This window comes from Pocillopora verrucosa, chromosome 7 (genome assembly GCF_036669915.1).
Source record: "Pocillopora verrucosa isolate sample1 chromosome 7, ASM3666991v2, whole genome shotgun sequence".
NCBI lineage: Eukaryota > Metazoa > Cnidaria > Anthozoa > Scleractinia > Pocilloporidae > Pocillopora > Pocillopora verrucosa.
Genome location: NC_089318.1, coordinates 5892703 through 5905487, shown reverse-complemented (window position 1 = coordinate 5905487; position 12785 = coordinate 5892703). Strand labels below are relative to the sequence as shown.

At 37.4% G+C, this 12785-nt stretch overlaps 3 protein-coding genes across 3 annotated transcripts; 1 reads left to right on the top strand and 2 right to left on the bottom strand.

Moving 5' to 3' along the window:
• Positions 1–466: 466 nt before the first annotated feature.
• On the bottom strand, positions 467–3930 carry LOC131796664 (F-box/LRR-repeat protein 20-like). Its single transcript, XM_059114303.2, has one exon. The coding sequence runs from the start codon at positions 3903–3905 to the stop codon at positions 2538–2540; it is 1368 nt and encodes a 455-aa protein (XP_058970286.1). The 5' UTR covers positions 3906–3930; the 3' UTR covers positions 467–2537.
• Positions 3931–4015: 85 nt separating this feature from the next.
• LOC131797792 (COP9 signalosome complex subunit 2) lies at positions 4016–7938 on the top strand. The gene is made up of 4 exons (XM_059115486.2): positions 4016–4134; positions 4339–4374; positions 4854–4891; positions 6014–7938. The coding sequence occupies exon 4, from the start codon at positions 6026–6028 to the stop codon at positions 7355–7357; it is 1332 nt and encodes a 443-aa protein (XP_058971469.1). The 5' UTR covers positions 4016–4134; positions 4339–4374; positions 4854–4891; positions 6014–6025; the 3' UTR covers positions 7358–7938.
• Positions 7939–10241: 2303 nt separating this feature from the next.
• LOC131798477 (histamine H2 receptor) lies at positions 10242–11645 on the bottom strand. Its single transcript, XM_059116163.2, has one exon. It carries the CDS (start codon positions 11643–11645, stop codon positions 10701–10703), a length of 945 nt encoding a protein of 314 aa, XP_058972146.2. The 3' UTR covers positions 10242–10700.
• Positions 11646–12785: the final 1140 nt, after the last annotated feature.

Here is a 12785-nt window from a genome sequence, read left to right as displayed (position 1 = left end):
ATAAGATGCTTGTCTCTCTTTGGTGATGAAGAATTAAAATAAATTTTTATATGCTCAATGGCACATGGCCAGGATGAATGAGATTTTGAAACAGTTGGTGTGAAATGGTGGCAGATTGAAAGTTCTTTTGCTTCTCAAGCTATAGAAGCCTTGATGGCATGGGGGTATTAGGTGGGCAAGACTGTGATTGTTCAAATTGATGATGCCACTGAATAGCTTAGAGCAATGATCATTGCATCTTTGGCGTAGAGTACTGAGTCCATAATTTGTACAGAGCACTTAAATTATATAGAGACCCTTTGCAAATAGCCCTAGTTTTAATTGCACTATATTTATATCGTAAATAATTTTTCAATTCAGTCTTTGGCTGCAACTTAGTTATTCGTGTTAAACTATCTATCCATAATAAAACTATGAAACTTGATTTTAGAGGACTTGTGCAAGTCTTGTGATGCTCAGGATGAAATACCTAAAAATTATCTTCCATAATGATACATTCTCAAAAAAAGAAAAAGAAAAACCGTTCTCCCATGCCTTGGGAAAACAATCTGTTCTTATTTTTTTTTACTCTTTAATAAAAGATGGCAGACTTGGCAACCCCATGAGAGAATCTTTTGAGGGCAATATTGCTTATAAACCAACAGCAACTAAAAAACCAGTGATAGTCTTCTTGTATTGTTGATAAGTACATAAATGTCATTGAGATGATGGGTAAGGGAATTCTTTTAAGAAAAGTCTCTTGAAAATTGCTGACATTTCACGCATTCTTGGCTCCTTTTCTTGTTGTTTACTAAGCTTCATCATTTTTATTTATTACTTAATTCATAATTTAAAAAGAATTTATCCCATACAGCTGCCTTCGGGTACCCTTTTCACATACTGATGCCACCTGCCTTCTCTACAGAAAAATGCAAAATGCTTAGAAACAGAAGTTCCCTGTTGTGTTTAAGGGAAAGAAACTGGTAGTTGATGAAAAACACCAGCAGGTGGCACCCTTATTACTACAAATATTTACTTTTTATCCTCTCAGGGCTCACTTCCCATTTCTAAACAAGGACATTTTACCAATAAATCACTCTGTTGGTAAGAATGCAAAAGCGAAGGTTTATATCAACATCGTCAGAGTAACCAATACAAAGACTTCCAGACCATTTCAAACACAATTTTAAAGAGTTGTACATACAAAGTTAGGTCACCTGAAAGATCAGCCTTTGTTGCAGGGTACAATGGGAAAAATTATCATGTGAAGTATATTTGAGCTGCTGAATCTTTTTTAATCAGCTGTGGACGATGTGATGTTTCTCACAACATTCTTAAAAGATTGGTACACAGAGATGTCTTTTCTTTGTTCAATTTAATCAATTTGCAAACAAATTTGATAAAAAATTCCTACATAAAGCAGGGGTCAAGGCAGTAAAATTAACATAAGTTTTGTAAGAAAATACAGGTCATAAAATGGGAAAATATTAAACCATATTTACTCTAAGATGATGTTTACGACAATGCTCCACATGGAATCTGGAATCAAAACATTCTTTTGTGCTGCTTCAATTTGCAGTTCACAAGATCCTTGTCTTCAAACAGTTTGCCTTCAGTGTTTCAAATACAACAATGTTTGACTACACTGTTGAATTCCACCTTATTTTGTAAGAGTACTTTTTGTAAACTGCTGGTTCAGTTTACCTAAAGAATATATCTATTGTTGACAGCACAAAAAAAAAATATATGTTGCCTTAATACGTGCACATCATTGCTGCAGCTATCCAAACATACATCAAAGTTTGAATATTTGAGAAGAAAAGAAATGTGTATGTACCTGCCAAAAAATCTGCATAATAACACACATATATTTACATATGTGATAGAGCTTGTCAAGAAGGAAAGCAGGTGACCAAAATGTATGCAAGACTCAGCCGAAAAACATATTTCTGAGAATTACCTCTAACTTTTACAAACTCAGAGTAAAAGACAAGGTTTTTTTAATCCTCTTCTTTTCAAATTTATAAAGGTCTTTTGGCGAGAGTATGTTGACTTTGAGATTAAAGGCATCTTGTTTAATTAAATAAACTCCTAATATGGAAACAGAAACACACAATGTTCGTTTTACGTGACTTAACATGGTGCGAAACCAAAGCATTTTTCAAGTGTTCAAGTAAAAACTTTACTTTACTCGGTCCAGGTAGTTTTTTCATTTCTCTGTTTGTATCAATACTGACATACTGTCGTTTCATTAAAAAAACATGGCTCAAATCATGGGCAATGATCAAACCTTTGAATTTTGATTGCTATTCAATATGAAATTTCTGTGACAAAGGAAACATTTTATACAGGCAAACTAAATGAATTTGTCAAAAGCAAGCTTAAATATTTTGTTATAGATAAATATATTATCTTAACTATTTGCAAGCGATCAAACGCTATACCCAAAGTACGGAAAACGTAATTTCGACCTTAACAAAGAAATATTTTTGCGATGAGTAATAAAACAGGTAGAAACAAGAAGTTTCAACTTTTTTCCTTCCGGTCGTTTTTGATTCCTACATATTTACCTTACAGTGAGGAAATTTTTCTTTGAAAGCCTTAACGCTTTCTTGTGAAACGCTGAAACAATCCGTAATGTCAAGTGTTTCCAAACATGGTAGAGAATTTCCTATTTCCAACAGCTGTTCGTCTTTGCCCACAATGTCCGTGAAAGAAATATCCAAATTCCACAAGCAATCTAGATAACAAAAGCACGATTTAAGACCTTCATAAGTGAGTTTACTACAACCGTTTATGGACAGAAACGAAAGTTCCACGTTGAAACAAATCGTTTTTAGTCCTTCGTCCGTTATATCCGCGAACCCAAGGCCCAATGATCGAAACTCATCGCTGGCATAATTCGCGATCACGCAAGCAGTGTTGTCGGTAATACCTGTTTCAATACTATCCGAATTATGGACAATAAGCCTTGCTAGTTTTTCGCATCTGTTCATCAGCGCATACACTCCTACATCGGTAATTTCGCTAAATTCCAGCGACAAATCCTCGAGAAAAGGCAGTTGATCAGCAATTACGATCAAGGACACATCGGTGATGACGCCATTGGAAATGTTCAAGCATTTTAAATTTCGGCATAAGTGAGCTATTGTACAAACTCCAAAGTCAGTTATTCCTCCGTCTTTGTCGCAATAATCGATCACGAAAGACTCCAGTTTTCGGCATTTTTTCGCTAACGCCGCCAAACTCCTGTCGCTGACCAATACTTGGTTATACCTGAGGGTCAACTTTCTTAATTTTCGGCATCCATTTGCCAAAAGCCGCATCATTTGATCGGTCAAAACATCAGCATAACTTTTCTGATCGTCCTCCAAGGAAGCCTCGTAAACGATCATTTTTTCAAGTTCAGGACATCCTGATGAAATTACCTTGATTGTGTTTTCTGTGACCGCAATGGAGTAAGCGTACAGCTTCCGTAAACCTGAGTTATTTTTAACCAAATTAGAGAGAGCCCTCTCAGAAACATTCTTCAAAGGTATCGAAACCGTTTCCAAAGCATCACAATTGCGCGCCAAAGCGAAAATGCCGTAATCTGTAATTAAATTACATCCATTTAGATACAGTTTTTTCAGGTTTGGACAGTTTAAGGAAATATGCTTCAAAGACTCATCTTTTACACCTGTACAGTTCGTTAGATTGATGCTCGAAATTAGATTGGTCCTTCGAGCGACAACCCTTGCGACTGTATCAGCTGCCACGTTCGTAGCATGTTTCGGCCGAATACGTAAAGTTTTCCACAAGCTGGGGTCGTAACAGAGCCTGTGCCATCGTGAACAAACCCTTGAGCATCGTACCAAACGAGGATAGTCGAGATAAGAGAGAATATGAATAATTACCGCGTCCGGTAAAGACGTTACCGTAGCCATGTCCAAACGTTCTTTGTTTTACTTTCGCCTTTTCAGTTTTTTATTTCATTGATTTTCCCGCGCATTGTTCTCAGCCTCTTTTGCATGTTAGCCTCGTTATCGCTTTGTCACCCAGGCCCTTATGAAATTTTCCACATGGACAATTCGTTGAGGGTAAAGCGACTTTGTGTTGAGTAGAAAGTGTGATCTTTCGATATTCTTCTTCGATATACCGGTGGCAGTTTGAATTGTAAGTCGTATCCCTTTCTTTTACACTTAAGAAGAGAAGTTGATGTTTAAACATGATGAAATGCATCCATCTATACCATCTTTCGGGACAGAATTTTGATGTTGAGATGCAGTTATCTGACTGGAAATTTTTATTTTTGCAATCTTTTAATCGACAAAGCTTTCTTTTCTTATCGTTCACGTCGTATTTTACTATCTTACACAGGTATTATGGTTTCTTCCTTGTAGTAAACAAACTGAGGTAAGTGTGGGGTAATTACAGCGGCAAACATTTTACAATTTTCCGGTTAAAATGGCGAACGGGATCCAGGTAGAAACCGTCGTGCTATGCGGGCGTGCCAAGTTGAGCGAGAACTAGTTTCACGGTATTCTCCGACCATTTAAATTCTTATGGATGGTGATGAAGGTGCAGTCTATACGCTTAACGTTCCTAAGCTGCATACAGATTTAAGATAAAGGTTTAACAAATGCATCTCTGCAAACATCTGGTTCCTTTTCAGATGTCTTTAAAAGAAACTTCTTAATGAGACTCATTCTCTCGATGTTTAAATTCTCTGACAGTTCTCAAGCATGATGAATTGCATTAACTTAACCATCTTTCGGGACAGAATAATTTTGTTGAGGTGCATTATCTGACTTGAGAATTACTGAAGGTAGTAGACATCTCCCTGTACATTCTAAAGCAGTTTGTAACCCTTGCACATAATGCTATTCTTCCAGCCTGAAGTACTTCTTGAGAACAACAGACTTCCTCCTCTGTAAGTATGAACTTTTTTAGTAATTACTAATAGTAAGGCTATAGTTCAACTCGACCCTCAGCAATCCTATCTTCAGCAGCACATTTTTAATGATGGTGATAATGATATGGCACATGTTTGGGTCATTTTCATTTTCTAATACTCTTGACAACACTTTGCAACTTAGCATAGGACTTTGATTCAGATCTCAGTGGTTTCAATAAGAAGGGGTACCAGTAGTCTACCAATGCCTACAAGACCTCTTATTGTCAACTCTTTAGCCTACAAGCAGATACCCATAATGCTGGAAATTACTTCTCAGAAATCTTAGATTTCAAGGTTTTCTTTGGAGAACATGCATCCTGAGGTTGCATGCATGTAAAAAGTAATTGAAACCTGTAAACTCCATGAGGCAGTTTACCAAGAATGGAGGGAATCTTTTATGAAGATGTCTGCTAGTTTGGATATTAGGTCAGACCACAGCTTTAGGAGAGTTTTGCCATATTCTTAAAGATAAACAGGGTTTTTACAAAGAAATTTAATAAATAGAATAGGGTCTTGACCCTTAAACTCCCAGAAGTGATTAACACATAACTTCTCCCTTTGATATCCATACATTTTTCAATAAACAGGTAATGACATTACTAAAACTTACCAGGTAGTTATCTTGTTCTAGCACCAAATTCTCATAACTAATTTCCAAGGAGATGTGTAGCAGCTAGAGGGGAGAATCATCAGTTAGACCTTGTTAAGTTAATTGGTGAAGTACCAAGAGAATATTTCAGTATAGTAGCTAAAGAATTCTCTGATATGTGATCACCCTGGTTGAACCAGAGCAGTAGGCTTGGGCAGTACCTAAGTAAACCCAAAGAATCTGGATCAAGGGAAATGAAAAACAGGTCTTTTTCTGCATGAGAAACTAATTCCTAAGGATACTGGTTTGTAAAAAAAGGGTTTCCAATCACATAATTGTGCTTCTTCAAAAGATGAATAAATTATTCAAGAAAAGCTAGAAATTTTTTAGCCCCAAAAAGCTTAAAAACAGAGACTGGATAGGTCTGTGATCATAAAGGTTACATTCACACCAATCCCAAGCCATGATGTGAAGATGTTTACTTACTATGAGTTATGATTTTGCTGCAGTGCTCCTTGGAAATGTCGGACATGGATGACGATTTCATGTGTGATGATGATGAAGATTATGACCTGGAGTACTCTGAAGACAGTGCCTCTGAGCCTGACGTGGATTTGGAAAACCAGTACTACAATTCCAAAGCCTTGAAAGAAGATGATCCTAATGCCTCATTGCAAAGCTTTCAGAAGGTTTTGGATCTTGAAACAGAAAAAGGTGAATGGGGATTCAAAGCACTGAAACAAATGATCAAGATCAACTTCAAGCTGGGCCATTATGATGAGATGATGACCCGCTATCAGCAGTTGCTCACATACATAAAGAGTGCTGTCACAAGGAACCACTCTGAAAAGTCTATTAATTCCATCCTGGATTACATTTCAACTTCAAAGCAAATGGAGTTGCTACAGAATTTCTATGAGACCACACTGGAAGCCTTGAAAGATGCAAAGAATGATAGACTGTGGTTTAAGACAAACACAAAGCTAGGAAAGTTGTACTTTGACAGAGGGGAATTCACTAAGCTGGCAAAAATCCTGAAACAACTGCATCAGTCTTGTCAGACGGATGAAGGAGAAGATGATCTGAAGAAGGGAACTCAATTGCTAGAAATTTATGCTCTGGAGATCCAGATGTACACAGCACAAAAAAATAACAAGAAGCTTAAAGCTTTGTATGAACAGTCCCTTCACATCAAATCTGCCATTCCACATCCTCTTATTATGGGGGTGATCAGGGAGTGTGGTGGGAAGATGCACTTACGGGAGGGAGACTATGGAGCAGCTCACACTGATTTCTTTGAGGCTTTTAAGAACTATGATGAGTCTGGAAGTGGAAGGCGCACAACTTGCCTGAAATACCTTGTCCTGGCCAACATGCTTATGAAATCTGGTATCAACCCTTTTGACTCTCAGGAAGCAAAACCTTACAAAAATGACCCAGAGATTCTAGCCATGACAAATCTTGTCAGTGCCTACCAGAATGATGATATCAATGAGTTTGAGAAAATTCTCAAAACCAACCGCAAGAACATAATGGATGATCCCTTTATTAGGGAACACATTGAAGATCTCTTAAGAAACATCAGGACACAAGTGCTTATCAAGCTGATTAAGCCATACACACGGATCCACATTCCATTTATATCCAAAGAGTTGAACATCGATACAGAAGAAGTGGAAAGCCTTCTGGTACAATGTATACTTGACAATACCATTCATGGCCGCATTGATCAGGTAAATCAACTTCTTGAACTGAACAGAACAACACAGAGTGTTGATAGGTTCCAGGGACTGGATAGGTGGACCACACAGTTAAATTCACTTCACACTACAGTTGTAAACAAGATTGCCTAAGTGGCAATTTACATAATCAACAGTCAAACAGACAAGTAACTGTTAAGCAGGTGCCATAAATCTTGCTGTATATGTGAGCTTCTTGGACACATGTCTGTTGTTAATAAATGAAGGTTTGTGTGGTGATTCCAAGTTAGAAGGCTCTATTTTTAGGGTTTTTTTTTTTTTTCTTTTTTTTCAGTATATCACTTTTTTCTTAAAATCAATGTAGCATTGGGAAAAAAAGAAAATGAATGGAGATTGTTGTGATTTACAAAGGCAAAACCAGTGAAATAGTTGAGACAACAATAATGAATGCCAGTATTGGGAATGTTAAACCTTGGTGTACGGCTGTAGTTGTAGTTTTTTGAGAGATGTTCTAGAAAACATTTCAAACATTTGGAACAAGCTCGTGGAACAGGCTAGGAGACAGTCAGTAATTGTGAATTCATTATTTTCATGTGTAATTTTACTCTGAGATGAAGTCACTCTAGCCTCTTTAAAACATTTTGTATTTTTGTTAGAGGAACTTTATCTGGCAAAATAATCAATACAGTAATACAATAAATGTTGTTTTTTCATGGTATGAGTCGAAGTGTTGAAGCTTCAAATTGATCTCTGCACTATTGAAACACTATCAAAGTATTTTGAACAGCAGTCATATCCTAGTTTTGAGTGCAATGCATTTAGATAAACTTCTGTGGCAGGTTCATATCTATGGATCGATTTTAGTCATTATTTGGAACAAGGTTTGTGCAAATTTTGTGGAATGCTTGGAACATTTTTATGGAATAGTCCTCGGTTGTTGCTGTAATCTAACAAACCAACATAATGTTACAATTTGTCTTTTCTTATTTGTCTTCTCCTTTTAAATTTTTGAGAGCTCTATGCTTGATCTTCAGAATTGATCATCAAGGAAGCCCAATCTCTTGAGCATCACCTCCTGTTTTGCTGTAGTTACATGAAGTAAGGTGATTTTAATACACCAAAGACCTTCAAAGTCTTGCAATTGATATGATTAAGGAAATCATGCCACTAGACTGTCAAATTTGATTCATTCTTGCCTTGGTCCTGTGGGCAATGAACTAAAAATTTTTCTTCCCCTGTTTAGCAATATGGTCACCTCGGCCAACCGTAATATGATTTTATTAAACTCTACAATTTATGTACTTGAATTTAAGATGTCACTTTTATTGTTGTTACTTAAACCTTATACTCTCAGTAGTGATTTACATGTAATTTCTCCCTGAAATATCTCTACATTATCTGGTAAACAAGTAGTGAGAATACCCAAACTTATCAAGTAGAAATTGCTACCTTGATATAACCCCACGTTGTAGAAAATTTAAAAGGAAATGTGTAACAGCGAAAAGACTGAATGAAAGAAAATGTAGTATTGTGTGGAAGCACCAGATTTCGTTTGAAATTCTCTTTATCGCTTCTATTTTCCTGTAATTAAAAGATTAGAAGGCAGTCAAGAGGCTGCTGGAATTTCTGTCCTATGTACCAAAAATAATTTAAACAAAAGCAAACATGTCTGAAAACTTTTTGAAAAGGACTTTGTAGAAATGGCGCGTGCTTACCAAAATAAGAAGGGGCAAAAAGAGTGAAGTAAGAATTACCGAAATATCCAGCTAGATACATGTAAGTGCCAAGAAAATTTTAACTTTAAAGCACTCAAGAAGGCAAGGCGGTTTCCCGATATGGTTTAATAAATTATGTTCTCATTCAGCGTAACTCTCGGAAATGCTTTGATATTCACTGCGCTTCGAATAGACTCTTGTTCTTATCGCGTCTCGTAATTGTCAGCCGAGCGATTACATATTTTGGCGTCGGTCTTAAGATCCTACAGTGACGACTTGTTTCTCTCAAATCTCGGTGACTTCACAAGTCTGAGGCCATATTTTTGCGTCGGTCCCAAGGAAGATCCTACAGTGAAGACTTGTTTCTCTCAAATCTCGGTGACTTCCGTGTCTGAGGCCATATTTTGGCGTCGGTTTCAAGGAAGATCCTTCAGTGAAGACTTGTTTCTCTCAAATCTTGGTGACTTCCGAGTCTGAGGCCATATTTTGGCGTCGGTCCTAAGTAAGATCCTTCAATGAGGACTTGTTTCTCTCAAATCTCGGTGACTTCACAAGTCTGAGGCCATGTTTAGAAATTGAAATATAGGCAATAGCAGTATAGATCCTCGCTATGAAAACAAGTCAGTTCTGTTTCTTTTTCTAATCTTAAAACAGGTAAACCCGCTGAAACAAAAGTAGTCTCTCGGGAGCTATAACTATCGGGATTTTCGAGTGACGGGCTCCAGGAGATAGTGCTGGGTATCATTGATTTGTTAAATACTAAGGGTAACACGTAAAAGATAACACAGTGGTCACACGTCTGCGCATGTGTGAACTTTGTAATGACTACGTGCCTGATTAAATGACTTGCTTTCAGTCTGTCAGAACCATGTTGTCTCACACGAGCTACAAACAACCACAAAAACCAGTAAGTCACGGTGTTTAAAAAGCGTATTTTCTTGGGTAAATCTTAGAACAGAATGGTGTTTCTGTACTTGAATAGGCTTTGTGCACGAAAAGTGTCAAAGTCTACTTTTGTTTCCTCTTTTTCTTTCACTTTTTTTGGTTGTTCCTTTGAAATTCTCAGCGGGAAATTATTGCACGGTCGGCCAGATTTGATCCCGTCGCGCATGCCCGACGTTTGCCCGGATGTATGTACTGAGAAAGTGTGATTGTGTCCAGCGGACCGATTTCCAATCCTCACTGGAACCTTTTTTTTTGCCTAGAAATGTTATTTATTATACTCGCATTAATGAGGAAAATGAACGGTTAGAGGAAGCTTTCATTTAATAATTCTTAATGAATTAGACTAAAATTACAATGGTATTTGGATAAGCCTTATCTTTCATCGTCCACGTAATTATGGGTTATCAATTTTCATTGATACTAAGAATTTTTCCGTCATACATATTTACAAATTAAATGGATATAAATATATACACACTACATTTATATACTCTTTTCCATGATGTTTTTTCCTTTTTAGTTTGAACTAATTGCAACTTTTATAACCATCTATAACCGACTCAGTGAGTAAGGTTCTTCAAAACCAAGCAGATTTTTGAACCAGCTAGCTTTCTCTGACGTCAGTTTAATTCCCTTTCGGCCTAAATGGCTTTATGACTATACATCACAGTCAAGGAGGCACTGCACAAGGACTTTCTCTCGGCCTATTATTAATATAAGCTTACTAAATCGTAATTGATCTTCAAAAATTTGGCGTTAACTGCTTTCCCGCAGTAATTTCGTGCTTTTTTTCACGCAACCCGATTTTCAAGGTGTCAGTTTCCATAAACTTGTCCTCATTCTAAACCAGTATCACTTGTTTGCTCGCTGCGATATCGATATTGCCTGATCGTTTTCTTCACAGCATGCCTGACTTCTCTGATGCGCCAATAATAAAGCACTGGGTTCAGAGATGAATTGAAGAAGATTAAGGTGGCCGTGAATCCCTCGGCGACAGGCCAGACATCACCAGTAACAGCCTTCAACCCTGACACTATACTGTATGGCAGATAACAGATCAGTAGTGTTAAATGAACCCAAAGCGCGCTTGATACGGTTTTCTTGTACCGCGCCATGTTCATTGGAGGGTTTTTATTTTCAAGTCCCTGGTTTAAAACGTTCTGGATTTTTGCCTGCTGCGCACAGAGTGTCTGGCAAATTTTTGCATAGCAAAACGTGGAAATAGCAACACAAATAAATATACTTATGAGACAAACAAGATAGAAGAGATATCTATTCCTCAAGAATCGCGCAAAGCCATTTGCGATATTTACCGCCCAGAAAAATATCACAAATCTTCGGACCCGTGGGGCAGTCACAGTTTGTCGGTATCGCATTCCGAGCGACAAGGCGAGTAATCTGTCCACACTGATGAAGGTTAGAATAAAGAGAGACACTCCGCTTAGAACTGCACTTGTGATGTACGCCACTTCCACGGTGAATTGGTAGATAGGAAAACGGTCAGTGAAAATAGAGATCGAATGCAGCGCTGCCAGTGGCTGAGAGATGAGACCGACGCACAAATCTGTGATCGCCAAATTGAGTATCAATAGGCGCGAAGGCGGATGAAAGCAGGATTCTCGTCGTAGCGCAATAAATATCAACGTATTTCCAAGAGTGGCAGAGATGGAAAGGATAATATTTAAAACAGACAAAGCGACAAAAGAGTTGAAGACATGCGGAGAACTTTTGACCAGAAGGAACAAGGGCGGTCGAGTTGCCACACTGTTGTTGTCCGCCATATCGAAGACGAATTGTCACTAGCTTAATTTGAGGGTCTTTTTCATTTCATATGGAAAATAAAAGGAAGTAAGATCTCGAAAAATAGGTGGGATGGTTTATTTTAAGAGCGAAAGCTGTCAAGAATTTGTCAAATTGACTTTGAAACATGACGTTTGGTTGACCATAACGATATCTTTTATCTCACTTCTTAATGAAATTAGGGTGATAACCTTCATTTTTAATGAAAAACAAAGCATAAATCACTCGCCATTTAATTGGAATAGACCACTCCGTGAATCTTTGAATCATTCTTCTTTTTCTCTCTTTTTAGGTGTGGCGGAAAGCAACGTTTTTTAGCCAAAATTAGTGATTTCAAAAAGTTGACATACTTGCTTGAGTTTTGCGTCTTCTTTTGTAAACAAAGAGCAAATTACAATAATTCCTAACTGCTTTGGCTTTTAGACGCAGTTAAAAGAGTAATTTTTGAAACTGATGTCTGTATGCCAATTGTTAGCGGCAAAATAATTTTTTTTGTCTGAATGTGCCGGGCGGAAAATGTCCTTCGTTTTGGCAAAATACCAGAGTCGCAGCTTCATTTTCGAAGTAATCTTTAAAAATTCTTCCTTGATTTTTATTTCACTTTCAGAGGCTTGCATTTATTCATGGAATGGTTACATTTAGATAGAGCTAAGGGACAGTGCTTTGACCAAAAGGTAAACATCTTCCCCAAATGTTATTTAACAAGTGTGGGCGTGTCCTTATTTCATCAATGTCTTCCTTTCGGTAAGTCAAATGATCGAACTGGAGTATGACTTCTGTGGTAACAACAAACCTTGATATTCTAACCTGTGCCTGTCGTCATCTGTTGCCTAAAATGTGGCGAGCTCCCATTTCGGTGTTTTTATTCACATTTAGATTTCCATTGATTAATCGAGGAGTTGGCCGAAAAAAGGTTTTACTTGTTGACCGTTTTCCAGAGACGTAATGGCGATCTTACTCCTCAGATTCATTCATATAAGTTATTCAATCGATACTTATAATCTTTTTCGATATGCTTTCCAACGTATGAATCGATGGAATCGTAATTTGAATAACATTCAGGTGTCAGAATTTAATTCCCACGACTAGATATTTTGACAAAAATCCATAATCTGATGACT

Excerpts from the sequence above, each read along its gene's own strand:
- LOC131798477 (XM_059116163.2), bottom strand. The coding sequence starts at position 11,645 with ATGGCGGACAACAACAGTGTGGCAACTCGACCGCCCTTGTTCCTTCTG.
- LOC131797792 (XM_059115486.2), top strand. The coding sequence starts at position 6,026 with ATGTCGGACATGGATGACGATTTCATGTGTGATGATGATGAAGATTAT.
- LOC131796664 (XM_059114303.2), bottom strand. The coding sequence starts at position 3,905 with ATGGCTACGGTAACGTCTTTACCGGACGCGGTAATTATTCATATTCTC.